The following is a 23,920-nucleotide window of genomic DNA, read 5'->3' as shown; positions in this document are numbered from 1 at the left end:
TTGGCTTCTTGGGCCCTTTGACCAAACCGATTATCCAATGAGAGGGCCTAAATCCAGGCAAGAGTCCCGCAATATCGCTGAATGAAGCATAGTCAAATCCAGTTTTGGCTTAGGCTATGGGTCTGAGATAGGTTTTCTGTGTAAAAGATGGAAGCCAATTTCGAATTCTTCTGTACTCTGGCCTCACTTTGTCTCTTTGTCTCGGAGAGAATTCCTGGTGTACGCGGCCTGCAATACACGATACGTCTTTATTTGTCGACAAGCGATCACTGAAAAATTCTGCTTTCGAGCGCTGCACAAAGACATCCTATCCAATTTTGACCAGAAAAAACCGGGGATGAGATTCGCGAAAGGCTCACACCCATGTATACATTCTATGTATAGAAATTGAAAAGGGGTGGTAACGTAAAACCTGCAAGGTCATCGCAAATAAATGATATGTTCTATTCGGGATTGTTGCGGAGAGCCCCTCCCCCTTGCGTCGGGTCCACGATATTCCGTGCTTGTAATCGCACACAGATATTGCTCGTATATCCTCTCCTTCGAATGGAACATCGCCGTTTCGAAGGAGAGTTGGGCTCTCTTCGCAGCGGTTTCTTCCCGCCCACCGCAGAACCCCTCATGTATGTACTAAGTATGCTTCCGCATACCTTTGCTTCCTCATACCTTTGCTTCCTCCTGAAATATACGGAGTGCTATGGGCCCGCCTGCAGCCCTCGCGGCGCTGTAGTCTTCTGTCAAGGAAACCTACATCACCATGTTCAGACTGCAGGTGCCCCGTACGGGCCAAAAATATCTCACGCGTCTCCATTGTAGCAATGTAGCATTGGTTGGAATAGATGAATTATTCATGACCCCTTGATATCGCACTTTCTTGACGTGCTCGAAATGAGGCGTGGTCGACATGCCGTCTCTTGATTGTGCTGGATATTTGCAATGGTAGACATAAATCCTTGAGTTCAGCCCAGAAATCAGCGTGCAATTTTCTCGAGTTCTATCCTAGATTTCCGTCCTTTTGGACAAGCCAGAGCATGTCGCCCCGTTCTTGGTCAAATAAACGTCTAAACCACTTCACTTATCAAGATTACAAGTCACATTCGACAAGGATGGTTGAAATGCCAGCTCTTCCAGGTGTACTTGTTTTCAAATCAGTACAATAAAATGTTATAGAGGCAGTAAACTACAGTTTAACTTCTTTTTCTCCTTTTGAAGCATCCTTTCCTGAAAAGCCGCTCAGGCTTGGCTTACTTCAAAATACTTTTCAACGTTAGTTTACGGTAGCGCAACTGTGATATCAATAAATGGACAGCTGGGAGTCATCTTTTTTTTTCTTTTCATTTAGAATTCCATTTTTGCAATATATCACGAATGTTATTATTGAACGTCATCACATCTCAAGATTCTAACGTTGAAAGGCATTTGTCGACAAACACAAACATGCTACTTTTAGCTATTCGAAAAAGAAAACTAATCTAGATAACATGGCTTTATTTCATGACATCTAGTTCAAAATTGAGAAACAAAAGTTTTTCAACAGAAGTACAATCGGTGATTTTTAGGGAAGCGAGGGTAGCGATCTGTTCTTTTGTCAAGATGCCTTCTGGCCGTTTCTCGCTTTACACGATCTATGCATTTCACGAATAACATATTCAGTTATTCCTGATTTGAACAACTCTTTTATTCTCTTTTTATTCTCTTTTTATTCTCTTTTTATTCTCTTTTTATTCTCTTTTTATTCTCTTTTTATTCTCTTTTTATTCTCTTTTTATTCTCTTTTTATTCTCTTTTTATTCTCTTTTTATTCTCTTTTTATTCTCTTTTTATTCTCTTTTTATTCTCTTTTTATTCTCTTTTTATTCTCTTTTTATCCTCTTCTATTCTCTTCTATAGCACCGTAGCTCTACTACTTTTGCCTTCGTTAGCTTCATTATTTTGCTACTGTGACCATTCATAAAGATGATGTTAAATCGTTTATAAGGAGCAAGCAAGGCCGCAGAAATGTACTTCTCTGAGACTATGAGTATACTATCTCGTGTAGCGGTAATACGCGCCGACTTACCATTTTAACTTATTCATAACCCAAACAGCCACAATGAATTATTTTTTCATGATGTTCTATTTGTTGTTTTTGTTGTTGTTAAAAAAAAAGAAAGGAACGAAGGACAAATCGAGTAAGCTCCATTCGTATTACTCAAACATACGTCAATTATTCATCAGCCCGAGGATCCAAATCTGTCTTGACATAGAGCTGCACCCAAAATTTGAAGCATTTTGTGACATCACACCGGGTATTGATGAAACGGGGTTAAAGATCTCAAAATGGAGGAGTAAAAAACCAGAGGTTCTGCCAGGTTTTATACGTCGAGGATTAGATTGTTACACATGATCAAGTGATCAAGTTATTCTGGCTAAGTTGGACATCGATTAATTTTGCAGCAGTTATTTTTAGCTATAAATCGTGTAAATGAATTAGGGTAAGATGCTATGAACACATACGGTCGCGGCTCCAGAGCTTATCCAGAGAGGGGAGCAGGGTCCGATTCTGAATCAGCTCGGGTGGTCTCAACTGAGCACAAGCAGTCATGAACAATGAGGAAGGTCTATACAGCAATTTTCATATGCTTTTATAGATTTGAAAGAATGCAGCCAGCCTAAATCCTTCAGTTAATATCAATTCAACAATGCACATATCGATAATAAGTTCAACAGCGATTCTCGTAAATCTAATCATTATAACAATAAGTCTTCTATAGAAATGCAAGCAAAGGCAAATTGTGTAAATAGGTTTGTTGTGAAATAATCCGCGACAAGTCCACTCAAAGAACCCGGAGGTTAAAGATTTCCTCACAATGGAAGAAGTGTTCTATTCGTTTTGAGAGTGATACCGTCGAGGAATTAGCAAACGGCACATGGAATTTATATGGTGTGGGGGAAAGACGAAGTGTTGGTAAATTCCAATGTTCTTCAGAAGACCATTCATTTCAGATATGTGCTGGAATTGACGCTATAAGCAGGTGAGTCTTGTATGTACTGTTGGTGTTACAGTAGTCTTTGGCTAGTGACATACCTAGAACTGTAAAAGTCTGTCTTCCACCTTCTCCACGCAAGCAGAACACTCGAGCTCAATTTTACTGGCCATTCACACAAAATGCAGAGCCTTGTTAAGCACTTCAAATCAGGCGCATTACGTCGTCTTTGAGGACGTTCAGTTTTGCTGCGTAGAAATGCCACTCATTTGAAGGAACAAGATGTTTTGCTGCTTCCACTTGGGCCTTTGCAGCATCGAAATTGGGTGAGTTACTATTGCCAATGACTAAAGGTGTTTTCACCTGCCAACGCACTTTGCCCTCTGATCCGTCTGTAAATTGAACGTGGAAGTCCATACACGGGCAATCCCTTGTTGAAGAGGTGATATAGCTTCCACAAAAGCCGATAAACTTCGAGATCCACGATAGAACGTGTATATTAACCACGACAGGCTAAGAACTGGGTCAATGCTTTCTATATTAAGCAAGTCTTTTGCCAACTCACCACTGAAATGAAGCTAAGTTTCTGAAATGCTTCAGTCGGTTTATCAGCCAGCAACAATTCCTTGAAATTGTTCAGGTCAAATAACGTTTTTCTTTGATGAGCAACTAGGTAGTTCAATATCCCGATTTGATGGCGATACAAAGCTCTTTGATTTTCCAAGCTTGCTATTTGTTCTTGCCAGATACGACATGCTTGCGATGATGTGTAAAAGGCTGGTCGACTCATTGCTGCGGAGGGGCTTGCATTCTCTCGAACACCAAAACCCGAACTACGATCAGAGCATCCAGGCTTGTGACTTTCTGAATAAATTGTGGATGACTGGCGTGTGCGAGCTTCGGTCCAAGTTTGCGTTGGTCTTTCGTATGTTGTCATGGAGTCATCGGTAGCCGGGCAAAGCAAAGATTGAATTGACCTGTCATGTAAGCGGAATTCTTCTGGTAGAGACTAGACTCACATTATCCGAGGCTCCTTTATTTGGGGTGCCATTATCAAGATATGAGGAAAGTCGATGGTAGAAATGAGAAAATTTCTGCCATCTAAAAATTGCGGGAAACACGCAATTTAAACTAATTGAAAGCCCAGCGCCTTCATTTGGTAAGAAGCTTTAAATAACTTAATCGAGCTCCTAGGAAGTAGGGCACGATATAGCGCTTGTGGATTGAGAGGATAGTATTTGTCAACTACAACACCACTCTTTGGGCCAATTTAAAAAGAATCCCAGGAGCATTGTAGACCCTAGGACAGTTCTAGATCTTTAATGTAAGGATCTCACGTATCGTTGTATGAGGAGCGTGCCTTCCAAATGAATAATCAATACTTAGACATCGCGCGAAGAAGCAAAAGAAAGATAGCTCCCTCGCATCTAGGGTGATCCAGAGAAGCTATGTCGGTCTACCATCTCCACTTATCGTGGATACCTCAAGTCAATCTAGTATTTGAAATAGAAACGGTGCGGGAATAAACAAAACATTCACCGCGTACATGTGACTCTAACACTGAGATAAATGACATGTGAATGAATTTGGCTTCGTAATTTTTAGGGAGATTCTTTTGAAGAGGAAAGGATTTGAATCCATATGACCCTTGCGGGTTCCTCGATTGCACAATTACCAGATCCATGGAGAAAAAAAACCTATAATTATCAGAGGATGTAACTATGTAATTTGTCTTGGATGTTTGGTTATGAGACGGTTCCGTCAGAATCCATTTACGTAGATTTAGTACAGTGTGGCTGACAATACATGTGGCTGGGTTGCCTTACGATACAATACATACATCCTACCACATACCTTTCGCCATCGCAGCATTTTATTGAATTTCATGGTTACCAAAACAGAAAAGTGAACGTGGGTTGCGAGTATTACTGAAGATATCTCAATTGAATTTCTTGTTTTTGCCCAATATTATCAGGGATTGAAATTATTAATGGTGCTCAACCGTTTCTGTCCAATGTAGCTGGCGTCTGTGCTAGAACCTCGTAGATCCATGTAGACGGGCGAAAGCGCAGGCATTACGTGACGGCTTTTCGAGGCCCCAATACAGTACGGAGTCATTTTCAAAGCTATGAATGTTGGTATAGGCATCACCTGAGAGTGATGACAGGCAAGCCAGCACATCAAGCTTCAACCCAAAGAATCCGAAGACCTCGCCTTTCTATCAAATTTCATTCCGATTCAAATCAATTTCCGATGATATTGATGTAACTTGCTGGAAACTACCAGACATTCAGGAAACTAGGAGGTAATTCACCATTCGGTGTAGAGTTGCCGATGCAAGCTGGTCCCCTAAATCAATTCAAGGCTGTAGTACATTCAAAAATAAGGAAAGGAAACTGAAGAAACGCCTCCCTCGGCAGTCATTTTTTTACCTGAGGCCTCGCTGCTTCGGGTGACTGACCTTAATGCCGCGGAAACCTTGAGCAAGCTCCTGTATCACCCCTATTCCGCGACTCAGCGGGCTACAAATCAATTCAATCCAGGTTATAAGTCATATTTCTGATAAAGCTGGGCATATACTGAGGCTTTGTTGGTTCTGGAAGCCTTGAATGAGACCATTTAATGATTACACAATGTGTGGACAGTGGAACCCTATCAGTAGATGCTCTTGAGAGCTTATCAGAAACAAACGGCGGGTGCACGAAGGAGCGACAAGTCTGTCCTATCTATAGCGAATCGTTCCAGGGGCTCGGACATATGGATAGAGGGGGGAGGAGGGAAAGGAGGAGACATCAGACCGTAGCCGGTTGCTCTTGGGCAATGAAGATGAAGCATCCGTCCCAAGCCATGGCAAAAAACTTCCTAGGAGCACACCTGTGGTGGAGCAATTTTCTTTGAGCCGGCAAATAGTTGAGTCGAAGTGAGTGGCTCCTGGGAGCAATAATTTGAATAGAATCTGATAGGCTAGAAATCCTGATCTCGCGCTGGTGATCCTTACAGTGAAACACAGAATGTAAAATGCCATAGTCATGTGGATCAGGCCATCTCTTTCTAAATGGGATATTGATTTTCAAATGGGGGACCACTCTTTCCCGCTAGCGCCGTGCGTTTTATTTGGGTGGGTAACTCATCCTGTTGGTCCTTTATTGTGCGATTGGTGGGTGAACTACAGGACTGGGAGCTGGCTCAGTGAGCAGGGGCTGAGCTGACTGATTGGCTCACTGAGCCTGCGCCTGAGCTTACATAAGGCTCAGTGAGCTGATCAGTGAGCCGGGAGCCGTGCTCAGATGTACTCAGTGAGCAAAAAGCGGCGAGGGGTGAGCACTAAAACGGAAGGGGAAAGCCAAGAAGTGGCAGAGGAAATCCGGTACCTAGGCCTACCTTGATAGACAACTCCCAACAAAGATAAAGTACTAAGATACCTCGGGAGCCGTGCGTTGGCATCCACAAAAAAAAACGCAACCCCCCCCCCCCCACCGGATCACAAGTAATATTTACTTATCTTAGAAGCCCACCGAGCTTCAGTCGGGGATTACATGGTTTAAGGGGATTCTCCGTACATGTGCCCACTAGCGCCATCGAAAGGATTTAGTGTCCCAGACTTTCCACTCCATCGACAAAATACCACTGTACTAGTCGGTCTGAACCCTGGAACCGTCGGCACGAGCTCTGAGCACAGCCTGGATGGTGCCTGGTAGTACCCCACCCCCGATCCCTCGACTCTGCGGCATATCCCGCCCACATACATCCCCAGAGCCATTGTACATTCATGGATGTATTGTCCAGGCTGGTCCCCAACTAATCCCTGATAAATGTGTCTAGACGGTCCAGCCCTAAAAACTTGGAAGAATATTTCATAACCCTGCTTTCTTGCATCTGACAAACAAATATCGCGATCGTTGTTCATGGGAATCGGTGCAATTGCATCGCGCGCACTTGCGCCACGACCCCCCTCCTAAAAAGTACCTATTTCTACGAATCTGTATCTACTAGTATCCCATACATAGACAACCCTAGAGACATTGAATTTCTCCGAGCACCCCAGAACCCCGGGACCCGGGCCTGGTAGTCAGCCAAACTTCGGGGAAAACAATCAGTAATAGACTTTGCGTTAATTGTCCTTCGTTATTGATTACATTCTAAAAAAACGTTGACGGATAGACTTTAAACTTCATGACCCCAAAATAAGATATCGTGCTTCGTATCATTTACCGTCATCTGAAAGGGCAATCCACCCGAAATCCAAAGTTTATCAGAAGCCATCCATGCATACAAAACACGACGTGTAATCCTTAACAATTTGAAGGCGCTAATCTACAACAAAGCTTAATCTCAAGCCTCTTTCCTCCGGCCGCAGAGAAATCGATTACGTGGAATCACTCCAAAAATCACTTGGCAAAACAATCGATTCGATTTGGTCCAGTAACAGGACGCACAAGGCTGCCTAAAGGGGCTGTACAGATGGATGGATGCACCGCCATATCCTGCCCCTCCCACATCGTGACTGAGCCTGAACAGAAATACATGTACAGAAATACTGTGCACGCCATCCCATCCCCGACAAGCACGGACTCAACCAACTTTGGTTAGAAGGACACCCGAAGACCGAGCCTTGGCAATGTCTTATTAGGACAAGATGGGCATAGAGCGCTATTATGTATAGCGAACACCATCTTTGGCCCGATTATGCTATGCTACCCTCGACTGGATTTTTTTTCCCTGCCGGGACATTTTGGTTTCTAATTGACCGGAATTTCCTCCGTAGTCTCAAAGGTACTTACTGTACTTACTAGTCGTTGTCGTCATGCTGCTGGGCTGGGACCCCTTCCCACCCCTGGCATATGCACCGCGGAATTTTATGGACAACAGTAGAACCACGTTGCCCGTGCGGGTCCCCCTGGACCCAGACCTTAATCGACGAATCCCTCTAATTTACCCTTCTCACTCCTTTTTTCTTTTCTTTTTTGCTGTTCCCCTTTTGTGGTAAACGAAGACAACTACAGAGTAGTAGTTGATTAATTGCATTGGATTTTTGTCGGGTCCGAGCCCTACAGCAAAGCCATGTTATTAATTTGAGGATTTGAAGATGTGGATTTGGATTTGGAATAGGGAGAACGGCCTCGGGGCTCCGGACGGATTTAGCATATTGATAATATGTGAAACTTTTCCAAGAAGTCAAGGCAAATAATGCAAACAAGACGATCTTTGCACAAGGCTCTGCCCCAATTAAAAAGTGGGAACAAAAAAAACCAGAAATAAAAAAAGAACATTCTTGTATACTTGATATCATAATCATACAACAAAGCATCGGTACATCTGGCTATGCAACATACGCTTCGCTTCGTTTTCATCCCAAAGCAATATTTTAATCAAACAAAATAACCCAAAACCAAGACCAAGACACGGGCTGAATGATTTCATGTGCCGATTCAATATCCCAGTGGTACCACACACGCAGGATAGATTGATTCCCTTCCTTCCATAACGCCAAACAAAGCAACCAGGATCACGAAAATTAAAGAAAAAGAAATAAAGAAAAATCACATCAAATCAAATCAAAATTCAAAGCCATTGATAAACTCGCTCGGAACGGAGGGGAAATAACTTGAAAAGCAAAAGCAGTAACAGGGCTCGAGGACCTCGTAAGGCGAATACTTCCGGAAAATCGGGGAATGTCGAAGTACCCCCAAGGCACAAAGTTTAAATTGGAACGGCCCCCCCAAATGATCTCAGTACGGAGTAGACGAAGAAGAAATGAATAGAAAATGGATGTCGATCAGGGCCGTTTTACCGGATCGATGATTGAAAATTAGAAACATGTACTTCATCGTCATCGTCATCGGTTCGGGAGAGCGGCGGGTTTCGAGTGGGTAATGAGAGGGTCGGCGCTAGCCGAATCATTACATAGTTCCTGGCGGCACTGATTGTACGAGCTGGCGAAGAGGTGTGGGTCGGTGGGAGGCACGGGAGAGAGTTGTTTGGCTGTGTGTGTATGCTCGAAATAGTTGAATAGGGTGTGTAGTGTTGACTTTTTTGGGATTTTGGTATTGATTGTTTTTTTTTAACGTGTGCCGCAGAGTAGACATCTGCCTACTACGACGATAAAGCGGTCGTGAGGCCCATCTGAACAATGATAGTCGTCTTCGCCATCCATGTCGGTGCGGATAAAGTGGGATGAAGGGTTCTGGCAGCTGCTATAGATGTAGAAGTTTTTGAAATAGCTACACATTTTGGGCCCATCGAGGAATTGCTCGTGGGAGTATGTGTATGTGTGAAATGACAATAACAATGACTCTTACTATCCTAGTTGAGGATGTAAGGTCTGATGCAATGCAAGTGTTGAATGGGATTCGAGGTGGTTGATTGTTGTTGTGGACTGGGGGTATGAAGATATTCAGGTCCTGGAGGGAGGTCGTCGAGGGTGTTCAATAAGTATGACGGTGGACAGCTGTAGGCATTCAAAAATTATAGTCTTCCAGAAAACAGTATGGGAATCAAGGGAAGATAATAATAGAAGAAGAAAGAAAAATTATTAAAGCCCTGGAAAATCACACAGATGCCGCGTATTTCGTCAATCGCAAACTACAGTCTAGAAATTTTCTTTACTCCACATAGATTGATACCTGATAGGTGTTAGTACGGAGCAAGTATCTACAGTACTCAAGTAATTCTGCACAAGTAGCGTGTCTAGGTAGTTCTGAGAAAGCCCTGTTCCCCACCATTTGTCCTTAAGTTGCCATTTAAATAATAATAATAAAAGAGAATAATAATTAAAGGGAAAATCAATAATAATAAAAAAAAAAATTAAAATAAATTAAATTAAAATAAAAAGAATAAGAAGTTTCCCCCCCTAAAGATGAGATCGAACCAAATACTTTGGACAAAAATTTTAAAAATTGTGAAAATTCTAAAATTCTAAATCCTAAAATTCAAAAAATCGAAAATCAATCCTTGTCGGGAAGCGGGTCCTACATGGGAAGTGGCTTTGATCTCTATGGATGACCGTTTAGAAAAGACGCCCGAGGACCACAGCCGGAAATTTGCCCAAGAAGATCAGGGATCATCCCGCCTTCTTGCCTCTCTCCTCCACTTATCCGATGACGACGAGACCCGTCTATTGCTCGGCATATAGGATGTATCGGGTAGTGGGAGATCGACGCGGTTCCTCGCAGCCGTTGATGCTTTAGCCATACACACGTGGCGCTAGTCAGGATCTTCATGCATAAGAAATACTCCGTCGTGAGACGTGGTCATATCGCCCAGGTCTTTCTGTAACAGAGAAAGGTCGTGGGGTGAGGTTTCCTTGCACAACAATCTACATGTATGAGTATATATGTTTGTCACCGGCCAAAAAAAGGGAAGATAGTCAGGCGAGCACAAATGTATTGTTCTCGTTTGAATCGTCCGGTGACAATTATTGTGTTGGGCAACCTCTTTCGAAATTGGGGACACGACACGTTGGGCATTTAGGGCCAGGGGGAAAAGATACACTGTGCCAAGGATGGTAAGAGAGAAAGAATCATTACAAAAGGGGAGGAAAAGCAAAAGTAATGGAGGCTTTAAGACCAGCCTCTGTCCTAAATCATATCTCGAACAGCTGTTGAGTGTCCTATATCGTCTGACTGATTGGTGCCCAGACAGATAAAGAAAGTTGCATGAAGACTTTTGAGGAACGATACAATCTAATTAAATTATTGGCTTGTGTGGTCAGTTTGAACGAGTCATGGGCAGCGGAAGAAAAAAAATAAGCTGTGCGCAAAATTCCTGTCTAAAGGGCCTTCACCCTGGAAGAGAACCATACCGGGAAAGTGATTGACAAATCAGGGTCGTTCAAGGTAGTAGCGACAATGGCAGCAGACTTAAATCACGGAGACAAGCTCTACAGTATCCATACTCAGCAGAAAAGTTCCGATTGTGCTTCCGATTGTGCCGCGTTGTCAGCTCCATCCAGGAGATACCGAATCAAAGAGAAGGGGGAAAAAGAAAAAACAAGGTTTGAGCTTTCTTCGGCATACTCCAGATCGAAAGGCCCCAGAAATAATTTCCCCACCAAAGCACGCTAGTACTAGAAGAAGATCTAGCGCCGCGAGGGAAAATTTGCGGTTTGCTTTGTGATTTGAGATTGGACATTCGACCAAGTAATCGGTTGTGATCCACCTTGCATAATGTAGCGGAATCTGCCATCGGCATTCAAAAAGGTTCCGCTCCGATTGCCCCTAATTGTCCTCGCGCATACGCCAAAGAAGCGTGCAGGGTTACGTTGCGTTACTTGCAGCCTGTGCGGTGCAGTAGTCGAGGGCCCTAGCAGATGATAAAATAGACAGGGGTGATCTTCAAGAGTCAATCATACGCTAGACTCCATATTGGATGGAACACAGAGTTCAGGCAAGCGAGAAACACAAGATGGTGCGACAAACGGCGTGACATTTAGATCGCAATTGGATGTTTTATCCACATGCCAGTAGATAAAAAGAAAGAAAATAGAAAAATAGAACTTTGGTTTCTTCCAGAATAAAGCGAATGTTTCGGATGGTGGGGATGCGGACGAGCTACTATGGGCCCATTTTTTCTTCTCTCTCGTTCGCCTCGATGAGGCGGCTTTGTGTGGCCGCACTAGCTTCAATGGCGCGAGCCGAGGAGATACGGAGTAGTGCCGCGTTGGGTCTCCAGCCCCAAGTTTATCGGGTTGTGGATCTTTGAGAAGATATAGTCTCCAGTAGCTTGCCGTTAAGACCCCCTCGGCTACAGCTCCGGCTGTCGTACGCGATATCGGAAGAGGGGGTGGTGTGCATGATGTCGGGCCCGAGGCATGATGGTATCCCGAGGTAATCTAGAAGTCCACTAATGCAGGGCCACTAGAACTTTGTCTGGTGTACATATTGCCAGCCATAGATAGGCATACATACACCAGCACACATGGACCTCCTTAAGGTAAATCATCCATGGATCAAGCTCGGCCCCGGATCTCGGCCGAGTCACGTGCCGTATAGCACGTGGATCTTGACCCTGATGAGTCAGCGGGGAAGTCTCATGTAACACTAATCCCAATATAGAAACAAAAAAACAGGTGACCTGTTCCCCCCTCGCTTGAATTAGCAACAATTGAAAGTCAAACTTCTTGGCTTGGAAAACTCGACGTCGCCGCCCTGCTCAAGTTCACTCGTTTGACATCACAGCTAAGATTGGACAGCCGGATCTTCTATTGAGGCAGAGAAGAAAAGAGAGAGAGAGAGAGAGAGAGAGAACACAGAGAGTACTGGTTGCGTGATTCGAGCCTTCATTCGTCACTCGCTTTCTTCTCCCCACCCGCGCCCACTTCCTGCCCGTCGTTGTGGAGACGAACTCGGAGAACTGGGTGACCGCCCACCACAACAGTTAACCTGTTTGTTGTCACTGAACGCTGGGATAACCACCATCACCATGGGGTTCGGTCAATTTGATTCAATATGCGAGAAAACGCCTATGCCGCTATGCCTCTTAGTAGGCCCAGCGTCGTCAATTTCCGGGGCGACAGGCATCGTGTCCAACTGCTATGCCCGCAACATCGAAGTCGCCAACACTATGATCTTTGAAGGAGCCGCCTCTTTCATGCATATTATCGCGCTCGCTATGACAGTGATCATGATCTTGCATATTCGATCCAAATTCACCGCTGTCGGTTCGTCTTCTTTTCCGCCCCCTTTTCTTTGACTGGTGAAGTGAATATGTGGTATTAACTTGACCATGTGACTAGGTCGCAAGGAAATCATTACCTTCTTCTATCTCTATCTGGCTCTCACTATCGCTTCGCTGATCATTGATGCGGGTGTCGTTCCACCGAGGAGTGGCCCGTTTCCCTATTTCGTAGCAATCCAAAATGGCTTAGTATCAGCGTTGTGTACTTGTCTATTGGTCAACGGCTTTGTAGGCTTTCAGCTGTACGAAGACGGCACCGCATTATCTGTGTGGCTGATTCGAGTTCCGTCCGCAATCATGTTTGCCATGACCTTTGTCATATCCCTGCTGACCTTCAAGTCATGGGGTGGTCTAGGGCCCCAAAACACAGTCGGAATGTTTGTGGTGCTTTACCTATTGAACGCCATAGCCATAGCCATCTATATCGGCATGCAACTCTTGCTTGTGGTTAACACATTGGATGACCGTTGGCCACTTGGGCATATCCTTTTCGGACTAGCCGTCTTTATTATCGGCCAGGTACTCCTGTATGCATTCAGTGACCTGATCTGCAACAATGTCCAGCACTACATGGATGGTTTGTTCTTTGCCACCTTCTGTAACCTTCTTGCGGTCATGATGATTTACAAGGTGAGATTGGTTGTTCAAAATTACATTATGGATACGAAGCTTACCATTCACAGTTCTGGGATTCAATTACCAAAGAGGATCTTGAATTCTCTGTTGGAGTCAAACCGAACACGTGGGAGGTCAAAGAACTACTTCCGGACGAAGACCGACGCCAAACTGTCTATCAAGATAATAATTCAGAATATGCCGGCAGCATGTACGGACACCATCGAGCTTCGAATTATGGACATCATAATTACTAGCCGGTCCGGTTTCCCCATTTGTATATGTGATCTGATTTAATGAGGTTTATTCATGTTTATTTCCTTTCTTGTCTTATAATTTAGGTTTGATGCATAACCATGTGAACGGCTTCGGGCTAGGAGAGATAAAATAGCAGTTGGAGTAATTATACGAGCAGAAACTATATTTTCCATTCATTGTACCCCAAGGTTCTCAATATATGCTCCGCGTACTCTAGGCATGCTGTAGATTGGTCAAACGTCCGGATTGGGCATGCATTCGTAGATTTGACTTTCCACCGGGCACATTCTGTTCATGACATTGGTTAACAGATTTAGGGTTTATTGGAAAAAGGATTTGGGCGAGTATTCTCCGAACCCTATCATTAAACGCAGTTTTCTACACCGTTCTGCAGCCTCAGTCAGATTTTAACATTTAATATTTGCTATGATATCCTATCGTCGCCATTATTGTCAGGTAATCGATGCATCACGTACATAGTTATCGCCTGAACTAAACCCTTAAGCATCCGGATATATTTAAGGGATTTCACTTATTATTTTGACTTTACTGACACATGCATTCATTTTTGCCAAGGGAAAGTGGATCAAAAGGTATAATGATACGGTGTTGTGGTTGTCTATCTGACAGCTAGGGTGTGAAGATCACGCCAGAAACGCATCCTGCAGATATCGGCGTTTGGAGCGCCGAAAGCCACAAGAGGATATGAGCGTACGTATGCACACGAAGTATCTATATTGTTCTTGGCACCCCTGTAGCAATGTAGCATACACTAAGTGCTGGCGAGCCCGATTCCTTGCAAAAAGAACCCCCACGGGATCGACCGTTGATTGGAACAAGCGTCGGGATCGTCGTCGCTCTCTCGTTCTGTCTGATAGACCGGGCTAGAACCGGATCGCGTTTTCTTTTTTTGGCTAGGCTTGGGTGTTTATCTGGGCCTGCGCCTCAAATCAGAAGGATTCGCCTCGATACGGGGCGCTGCACGAAAATTTTATTCCTGCGGAAAAGTCATTGATCTTACCGGGCCGATTCCGTATCTCATATGGATATTGTCTAGCACGACATATTGTAGGCTAAAGAGAAAGTCTAGACCGACAGTGTCGATCAGGGGAGCGCCCATGTGGATGCCGAAGATGTCACAATCGAGGGAGGATTTGGATCGGCAAAGTCCGTTAAACCTCTAGTAAACCTGATACCAGCTTGGCTGTTTCAGTCTACGACAACAACGTCATCAGCGTCCATAAAATCATCGTCGGGTTCTGGATTTTTCTGTTGTGGTGTGGCGGAGTTCCCTTCGTCCGATGCTGTGGAGGTATTGTACCAGCCACGATCGACCGATCCCACCAATGTCTTGCAAGCATCGCCAAGAAGATCAAAGAAGGCTGGGTTATTCTTGGACAGGAACATGGTAATATGTGCCTTCACTTCATCCGAAGCTTGATCATTAACGGCTTTGACCCACTTGAGTCCCGGAGCGGAACCTTGTTGCCCATTTTCAATCTCGGGTGGAAGGGTACAAAATGTTCTGTAGTTCGATCGAATTATATGCTTACTGAAAGACGTGCTTCCAGGATCCGATTTTTCCACCAGGGAAGATGCGCCTTTTCCGAGACATGTATAGAAGTTGACGGACTGAATACCTCGTTCCTGTTGTACTTCGGATAGTTTTTCGAGGCGCTGGCGTAGATCCGAGCCTCGCGCGAGGCAGCCCACAAACTCCAGATGAGATGAAACCCAGCTAAATCCCGCAGAAATATTTTGTCGATTTGTATAGAGAGCCGCCGCACCCCCAGCAGCAACTGCGCCCGCAGCACCCGCGAACATAGCATATCGACCCCATCTTTGCCAGGATGGAACGGCAGCAGCATCGGTTGAGGCTGGTAACGCTTTGGCGGACTCTTTCGCAGCTGCGGCTGCTCCTCCAGATGCTTCGCCTTGACCACCATAGCCGAAGAGACCAGCTACTTCCGAAAATGTATTGTAGGCCGTGGTAGCATTACGATAATGACCTTCCGCTCCATAAGACACCACTCCTGGAGCAATGCCCAAGTATGGGGTATCAAAAGCAAGCACACCCTGGATATGAGGAAACATAAATGTGCCAGGTTCCACTGCAGGCAATTGGTCCTCCTGTGTCGAAGTCTCCTGTACATCTGATGTCGAATTGTGAGGGATAGGCTGTTCAGAAGCTAGCAGTAATAGTGCTTCTGCAGCTACAAGTCCACCCATAGAGTGCCCGATTAAGAAAACATGAACAGATGGGTCAACTGTGGGAGATGGAGTATGATTGGCAACTTCCAGATCAATGACAGTGTTTTGAAGCCTAGTAGAACAGATATCATTAGTCTCAACTACATATACCCATGACTTAAGGTTTTGACATATCAAATTCAGATTTGTCTTACCATTCTCTAAACCTCCCCACGCACTCTTTCAGATCACCCTTCGTCTCATACTTGGGATACACAGCCGTCACGACTGTAACAGAAGGGAGCGCCTTGTTGACTACAACTCGAAGGTGCTCTGGGAAATTGCCAAATGTGTCATCGTCACCCTAGCATAGTTGACCAATTAGTGTGGGTCAGAAAAATATCCCGTTGAAATGATGTTGTGCGGGGAACCGAGACCACTGTGCGATAGCCGGGCGCATTCTCACCTTGAAACCATGAATGAAGACGAGAAGAATTGTTTTGTGCATGGTGATATATGGGCTGGCGGCCATGGACTCGGAGCTGTTGCTCAAGCATAACCGCCTTAGGGAAACACTGAGTATAGGAAGGTATGAAGGTCTAGATGGGGTGAGAACACGGGTGGATCCTGGTTGGTTTACGTCACTTACATGTTGGTCACGTGGCTTGTATCTACTATACAACAGACATTGTGAACTGCATGTGATGTAAATTTGATTGATTTGGGAGCATACTTCTTATGCCTGGCAGAAATAGTATTTAGAAAACGATGCCTTTATACCTTCCGGTACAACAGTTCTAGCGGTGAGAGAAAACTTGTGCGTCTAGTAATTCTCCAACCTTGGAAATGCCCAGGTGTTCTTTTTGGCTTACAGATACATTGGGCCAGCATATACTATATAGATAACATCCAGTGCTTCAGGTCTGCAGAATATTATCCCCGAATCAATGACCTAGTTCCATAATTCAGTTGGTTAGAGTATAGTGGTAATAATGAGGTACTAATATCCTTGTATGCTACGCCAAATTCGAGGGTTGACTATTTTTTGCTATCTTTCTAGTTCTTTTGTTATGCCTGTTGCCTGTATTTGACATTTGATATTATTTCCCTTATAGATGTAAGGAAGCTCATCGCTTTAACAACCTGGTTCCATAACTCAGTTGGTTAGAGTGTGGTGCTAATAATGCCAAAGTCGAGGGTTACCCCCTCTGTGACCATTTTTTATTTTTGGCCCTTCTTACCTAGCACAGGTCCCTTTGAAGACAACAAGGCAGTGAGATATTTCAGATATTCAAGACCCAAGTTAGATATTGTATAGGGAGACGACCACAATCACCCATATAAGGAATCCCATCTTCCTCTCTAGTATTACAAACAAATCTTGCTATATAAAGCGCGATCAAATACCAGGTCTTTTGATCCGGTATTTTAAGTCTTTTACCCTCGTCACGGAGGCTGCTACTTGGAATGATCACCCATTTAGCACGTCCTTGACAAATAGGGCTGCTATAAAACGGCAAAAACCCTTAAAAAAGAAGAAGAAGAAGAAGAAGAAGAAGAAAAAGAAAAAGAAATTAACACTCGTATTTGACGTCGTGGTCACCTAGCTAGCGCCTACGAATCGTAGATAGCTCGTTGCCCTACATAAACTTCGCAGAACGACATAGTATAGGTACTGGCCACTTTGAATAAAGAAACACTGTGTCACTTGGCAAAAACCATGGGTCTTATTCCAAAGTAGGTGCTCCCGGGGGCATGTAGTAGTACTAAGTAGTAGTTGAGATAAGTTAACCGGGTTTATATGAGACTGCCCAAGTAGTAAGATATGAATTAAATGGTCTATGTATCAACACCATATTGACATTCTTGAAATACTAGTTGGTCTACCACATATATACCAAAAAGACCACAATCGCACCCGATTATTTTAAACTATTTCTAATAACAATACAAAAGTAGCGCACAGCTCATAATTTGTCCTTGCGCTGGAGCCTCTGTACTCGGAGCATACTATCTTGCATTGTGGTTGCAACTAATGTGCCATCCGGACTCCACAGATGGCTCTCATGCACTGCTCTGTTTTCTGCGGACTGGGGCGTCCAACCTTCTTGAACAAACCACTTCATCTGTAACTCAGAATTTCCGTTATTGGACGTCGAATTCCAGTCAATCATTCGCAATGCATCTCGATGGCGATGAATCACCACCATCAAAGTAAGGCTGCCCATATCAGACCATTGCTTAATTCCCAGAGAGCGCGGTATCAACAAAAGAGAGTTCCTGTCACTCGAGTACATATGTGCACAAGCATAGAGATTATCATATTCCCCAGAGAGTTCTCTCTCTCTTATTTGTGCTAGTGATGCGTGCGGATCCTCATCTGGAGATCCCTTGAGGCGATATTGCGATAATTGGCGGAACTTTTCGGGGCTTGCTTTAACTTCCTTGCTTTGATTGAATGTTTGCATGTCAGTCTTGCGCATATCAATTCCTGGAAACTCTCTCTCGGTGGCACCACCCTGACGGATGAGTTCAATCCAGAAGTCTGCATCAACACTAGGGCTAACATCCTGGTCTTCGGGCCGCCTGGCATTTAAAAGATCCGGGTAAGTCCCTTGAGCCGCTGGTGGCTGATGCCTAAAGGCATCTGAGCTTTCATAACGCTTGAATGAACAGAGGCAAGAAAAGCAAATCTTCCCGTCTTGTCGAGCATCGACTGCTCTTGTGCAGTACATGTATCCATCCCGGACATGGCGAACGGTATATTTGTATGGAATATCAAGCCTGCCAGCCAGAATAAATGAGCCGGTCATATCCTGATAGGGAAAGTGAGCTTTTTGAAATGTATGATAATTCATGGAACTTGGCAACACTGACATAAATGATAAACCCTTTTTGGACCGTCTTTGACGCTGCATACGCGGATTGTGCATAGACGTGCCCTCCGAATGCCCGGTTACCTTCTGCCGGCGGATATGGGGCAGCTAGAGACCTGAATAACTCAATCTTTTCAGGGTCACTGCTGCTTTCGTTGATCTTCGTATCGTCGAGCCGCTCAAGAGCCATCAACCCCACGAAGGAAAGTGGGGAAGTATGGTTAAAAGAACCTCCACCTGTTGCATTCTGAGGCGACATGATGAATTCTGTAGAGTTCAAACGCCCCAAAGCTCACTTCAAAAACAATGAAGGCTCCTTAGGTAATGAATATAGCAGATGATCCAAGTAACGAATGAACCATAGACTTGAATTCAAGATCACGTTCCCAGGTGTAAACGCTGAGCCGTGATAAAGTCACAACCGTTAACTCACAAAAGAGGACAAGTAATTAACGAGCAGCGTTACACCGCAAATTGTAGGTGCTAGGGCTATGGCGGGAAAAAGGAGGCAGTATAAGTAGGTACACTTGGAGCTTCCCGAGTTGACACTTCGGGTAATGGGGAACCTCGGCAGAGACACGAGCTCACGTGATGAGAAGCTAATTTATGGACAAGGATAATCTATATGAGATGGAATTGAATGGAGGGAAGAAAATATGATATCAATTGAAAATTTTATACAGTGTGCGCCAATCGTGCTGATACTGCCGAGCAGTAATGCCGAATCCCCATGCCATACATAATGATATACAATACAAAAGAAGAGACGCTGAAGACCAATCATCAAGCCGGAAATTGTCATCGCGACTATGTAACGATTAAATGATAACCCAACTCCCAATCATACATTAGGATGATGGAGGCGATGTGAAAGTGTCGGTAATGCTGCGAGTGTTGTTCCATTCGACCTTGCCTTCGATATCCTTGATCTCTTCGAGTTTGTCGCCTAGCTTGACAACCGAGAAGTTGATCATACGCGGGTCGAGACCGAGAGTACGGCGAATGGAGGTTTGAACAGGACCGGAGGAATCGAAACGCATGATGAAATGATGGCCTTCACTGTATCGAGCCTGGTGCTTGGTGGTGACCTTAGGCAGGCGGAAAACGCCCCAGTTGGTGTACCCTCGGACAACACCGCCGGAGCGGATCACTTGGGCGCCGGCATTACGAGCGATTCTGGAAATGATATTAGTTCAATTATCCGTTGCGATAGAGATTGATGGTTTTATGTGAGGCGTACTCTCGAACCTCGTTGAGGCTGCCCGGGCGAACCTGTAAAAGAACTTTAGTTAGCATCCCACATCCCAAATGGTACACCCGCTCATCATGAAATTGTGGTCGAAACATACAATGGCAATTAGCTCGTACAACATGGCATTGAGTGGTGGTGTGAAAACCCGATGAAATTGAAGCAGGACGAACGGTTCCGAGAGTTCTCCTTGATCGCGCAAAATCCGATCGAAGTCAGAATCCTTATCAGGCGGTCTTGGCACTGGACCCATTCCTTATCAGTGCTCCTCCTCCTCCGCCGGGGAAGCACTGCACTTTCTTTTCCTTCTTAAACTTCCCCTCTCCCCTCTTCCATTCTTCATTCTTACAAATTTCCCCCCATTTTCACTTCCACAATGGCCTCCGTTGCTCGCGCCTTCCGTCCCATTGCTTCCCGGGCCTTTGCCCAGAAGCCTATCGCTCCCATCAGCGCTGTTGCGCCTGCTTTCCGCTTCCCGCGGGGAACCCGGAGCTTCTCTCAAAGCCTTCTTGGTGAGTCAATTCGCCCTCCAAGCAGCCCATGGCAGTCATAAGTATGATTGTTATGGGCATTGAAGACTAAATAATCTTACCTGGAGCTTAATTGAGCCATATTTTGGAGAATATAAAGCTAATCAAGCTATCATCGGCCTTTTACAGCTCAAGTGAAGAAGTATACTGAGTCGCACGAATGGATCGAGCTGGACGGCACCAAGGGTTAGTCAACTCAATTGCGCTACATTTTTCTGTCTTCTACGATTGATATGTCGGGCTATTTAACTAACAATCATTTTCTATAGCCAAGATCGGTATCACTAAGTACGCCGCCAACTCCCTTGGTGACGTTGTCTTCGTCGAGCTCCCCGAAGTTGGTCTCGAGGTCTCCGCCGGCGAGCCCGTCGGTGCCGTTGAGTCCGTCAAGTCTGCCTCCGATGTTCTCTCTCCTGTCGCTGGCATTGTTATCTCCGGTAACGCTGTTCTGGAGGACAATGCTAAGACTATCAACGCTAGCGCCGAGGGCGAGGGATGGATTGCTGAGATCGAGGTCAGCGATGTTGCAGAGGTTGAGGCTCTTCTGGATGAGGCTGCCTACCTCGAGACTGTTGAGGAGCACTAGTTTATGAGGTCATAGAGAGAGACCTGTGTTTGGAATTAGATGTGGGGCGGGAAGCCTATGTATGAGGCATCCCGCTCGTTTGGAACGTGCGATGTGACTTTATACTGGTTGTGTCTAAAAGATACAAATTTTCTCCTTTTTCAACAATGGCGTTTAAATATAGCTGGGCCCTCCACGGCTTGCACTACAATAAATGATTGGTGTGATGCTTGACCTAATCAAACTTTGACAGTAAGCGTATTGGGTGGCTTGTGAAATGTAATCGATAAGAGCGACCATTGAAAATCATGCGGGAAAGACTGGGAATATCACATAAAATGTATTTGCGTATATTTACAACTGCATCCGGAATATCCATAGCATTGACATAAAATCTATACAGGAGGAATGGTATCACGACAGATCGGACACTGTAGGCGAAGTCTCATCCAGCTTTCTAAGCAGGCAGTATGGAAGATATGCCGACAGGGTGTCACCATGTAAGTGCGACGACTGAGAATACTTGTAGCTCCATCGGTGACTCTACTTCCGCCAGCAGAAGAAGGAGCAGGGAGGACAGGGACATCAATATCCTGCATACAAATCGCGCAGTCGAAAACAACTCTCTTGCGGTCCTTGGGCCGCTGCTTATCATCATCCTTAGAGTCACTCACAAGATCTTGTTTGTCAGCTCGGAGAGAGGCGATGGATAACACACTTCCAGATTCCAGGTCGTCATCCGGCCCAGCTGTATCCCGTAGCGTTGGATGATAATCATAAGCAGGGGGAGCCCATCCTCGCGGTATGAAGAAACGAGGGCCCAAAATTTCTTGGCTCACTAGCATGCAGGCCTGAATCCACATCCATCCAGCCATGACAAATGCAGTGGTCCAGTCAGGTCGAATGAACAACACGTTTCCACGGGCTGTGAGGAAATATAAGAAGGGAAACAGCCGCAATATGCTCTGTCCAGCCACGAAGTCCCACCGCAAAGCTTTGCGACAGTTCCGCATCACATTGCGGTAGATTTGCGGCACCCAAAAGGAGAGATAAATTGCTGATATTGATCGTGCATATATCGATCCTGCACGACGAGGCAGGAGGAATGCCCAGATTGAAAGCATGAGCATACCAAACAATGCGAGATAAAAGCGTGCATACATAGCGCCTACATCACTGCGCATTTGTACAGGGGTGGGTGGAGCTGTGCGGTTGGGAGCTGCAGGTTGCGGCTCGTCCTCTGGAGCATCTTGGTCGGGAGGTAATATAATGGGAGTGGCACCTGAGTCACGTACTGCCGTGGCTGGCAAGGGAAGGGTTCCTGGGCGTGTGGTGGGAGCCGGCGGACTGGGAGGTCGTTCTTCTCGCCGCTCAGGTTCCTGTACTGCCCATATCTCCATCATGAATTTCATGCCTATGTAGCTGACAGAAAGGAACGCCAAGAAGAATGAGGTAGCCAATACCAAAAATGATACGGCCTCAAAAAGCTCCAAGATGATAAATGTGAGCACGAAAGCATCGCCAAGTGCCATTAACGCAATGGTGTAGAAACTGACTCGGCTGCGGGTCGAGGGAGTAGAGGCTTCTTTAATCTGACGAAGAAGTAGGGCTATTTGGCCAACGAACACACCCGATACCACGAAGATTAGGCGAGCTGCATATTTATTATATTCCTCGCGTTTAGCACCGGAAAGATAGAGCGCGTCAGTGGGTGGGAATTCAGGTGTGCCTTTGGTCTCCAGTATGTACCCGCAATCGGGGGAGAATATTACTGCGGACATAGTCATCAAAGGCGGATCTGGAATAGGTGCGCCCATGGGGAATCTGAGTTCTCGCTCCATTCTCTCTATTTGTAAGCGATCAGAAACAGCCCCGTCGATAATGACTGGATGTTGTTGCAAGAAGATTATATGCTCGCATTTAGGAACAGGAAATTCCATCTGCTCGCTTCTCGCCAGTGAGGACCATGGAAACAATGTAGCAGGTCGGTTTTGCTCCTCGGACATGGTGTCTTTAAGCGATTTAAGTAAAAGCTGATGAGCCAATTCATAGCTATCGGCAGATAAAGTAAAATGCGGCAAGGCGAACATTCCACCAAACTTCGTACTTGCAGTTGTCAAAACCATGGCACCAGTCTCTGGAAAATGCAGTCCATATAATGACAGGTACCAGGTGTTTCCCCAAAAGTCGTCATCCTCAACGGACACCGTTGCTTTGATCTCACGGGCGACGCCTTCACCATGCCGGAATTCCTCTCCACCTCCTTCGTCTAGCTCGAAGGATAGGGTGCCTCCATTTCCGGTGATATTGGAGCTGAAATCGTGTGTGAAGTAATCGTGCTCGAGGGCGATGGCCGTTACATTGAGAGGGGTATGAGGCGTTACATCAGTCCGGCGAACCCAATCACCGCGCAACTTGCCTGTCGTATTGCGATACACTGGTAGGAACAAGTTTGTCAAGTTGACCGAGGATGACTTGTTGGGGTCATTCAGACCGATCGGAGGTTCAACGCCGGCAATTGTAAGAGCGGACTTCAAGTGATCACGCGCACGGTTCTGAACGCTTGGAAATATGTCCCATGCAAAGGTATCATTCTTCCGGAGACCTGAAAAGGAAAGCCATTGATCCCCTGATGGATTGAAATCCCCATAGTTGGTCCCGTTTAGTAGACTGATTGCATGTTGCTCACGGTCGAGTTCCCGTTGACGCTGACGGTCTTCATCAATCAGCGGTGGGCGAGACTGTGAGCTGAGAAGAATGTAGAAGACCAGCAGAAGAAAGAAAAAGGAGCCGCGGTTATCCATCGACGCCACGGGGTAAACGCATCGGAGGTCTCTCCACTTCAAGTTGGCACGATAAGCATCGCGGGGGAGAAAGAGGAACGGGAGGGGGGACGAATATGTACGATTCGAGTTAAGATCGGTCTAGACTGTCTAAGCCCCCACCAGCGTGAGGAAACAATGAATGACGAGGATGAAGGTGGTAATATGAAGAAG

General features: G+C 45.4%; 6 protein-coding genes across 6 annotated transcripts; 2 read left to right on the top strand and 4 right to left on the bottom strand.

The window, feature by feature from the left end:
- Positions 1-12,386: 12,386 nt before the first annotated feature.
- N7478_000639 (chitin synthase export chaperone) lies at positions 12,387-13,513 on the top strand (the record flags this gene model as incomplete). The annotated part of the gene is made up of 3 exons (XM_056916854.1): positions 12,387-12,624; positions 12,700-13,271; positions 13,325-13,513. 3 exons carry the CDS (start codon positions 12,387-12,389, stop codon positions 13,511-13,513), a joined length of 999 nt encoding a protein of 332 aa, XP_056784734.1.
- Positions 13,514-14,723: 1,210 nt separating this feature from the next.
- Positions 14,724-16,212, bottom strand: N7478_000638 (uncharacterized protein; the record flags this gene model as incomplete). Its single annotated transcript, XM_056916853.1, has 3 exons — positions 14,724-15,837; positions 15,920-16,068; positions 16,171-16,212. 3 exons carry the CDS (start codon positions 16,210-16,212, stop codon positions 14,724-14,726), a joined length of 1,305 nt encoding a protein of 434 aa, XP_056784733.1.
- Positions 16,213-17,671: 1,459 nt separating this feature from the next.
- On the bottom strand, positions 17,672-18,839 carry N7478_000637 (acyl-CoA thioesterase; the record flags this gene model as incomplete). Its single annotated transcript, XM_056916852.1, has 2 exons — positions 17,672-18,520; positions 18,582-18,839. The coding sequence occupies 2 exons, from the start codon at positions 18,837-18,839 to the stop codon at positions 17,672-17,674; spliced, it is 1,107 nt and encodes a 368-aa protein (XP_056784732.1).
- Positions 18,840-19,428: 589 nt separating this feature from the next.
- Positions 19,429-19,953, bottom strand: N7478_000636 (mitochondrial 37S ribosomal protein bS6m; the record flags this gene model as incomplete). The annotated part of the gene is made up of 3 exons (XM_056916851.1): positions 19,429-19,756; positions 19,821-19,852; positions 19,930-19,953. The coding sequence occupies 3 exons, from the start codon at positions 19,951-19,953 to the stop codon at positions 19,429-19,431; spliced, it is 384 nt and encodes a 127-aa protein (XP_056784731.1).
- Positions 19,954-20,205: 252 nt separating this feature from the next.
- N7478_000635 (glycine decarboxylase subunit H) lies at positions 20,206-20,945 on the top strand (the record flags this gene model as incomplete). The annotated part of the gene is made up of 3 exons (XM_056916850.1): positions 20,206-20,341; positions 20,489-20,545; positions 20,629-20,945. 3 exons carry the CDS (start codon positions 20,206-20,208, stop codon positions 20,943-20,945), a joined length of 510 nt encoding a protein of 169 aa, XP_056784730.1.
- A 374-nt stretch (positions 20,946-21,319) lies between these two features.
- dscA (ubiquitin-protein ligase dscA) lies at positions 21,320-23,728 on the bottom strand (the record flags this gene model as incomplete). The annotated part of the gene is made up of 1 exon (XM_056916849.1): positions 21,320-23,728. One exon carries the CDS (start codon positions 23,726-23,728, stop codon positions 21,320-21,322), a length of 2,409 nt encoding a protein of 802 aa, XP_056784729.1.
- Between the last annotated feature and the right edge of the window lie 192 nt (positions 23,729-23,920).

The sequence above is a fragment of the Penicillium angulare genome (assembly GCF_028827245.1).
Source record: "Penicillium angulare strain IBT 27051 chromosome Unknown utg000001l_segment0_segment0, whole genome shotgun sequence".
NCBI lineage: Eukaryota > Fungi > Ascomycota > Eurotiomycetes > Eurotiales > Aspergillaceae > Penicillium > Penicillium angulare.
This window is presented reverse-complemented; position numbering and strand designations above follow the sequence as displayed.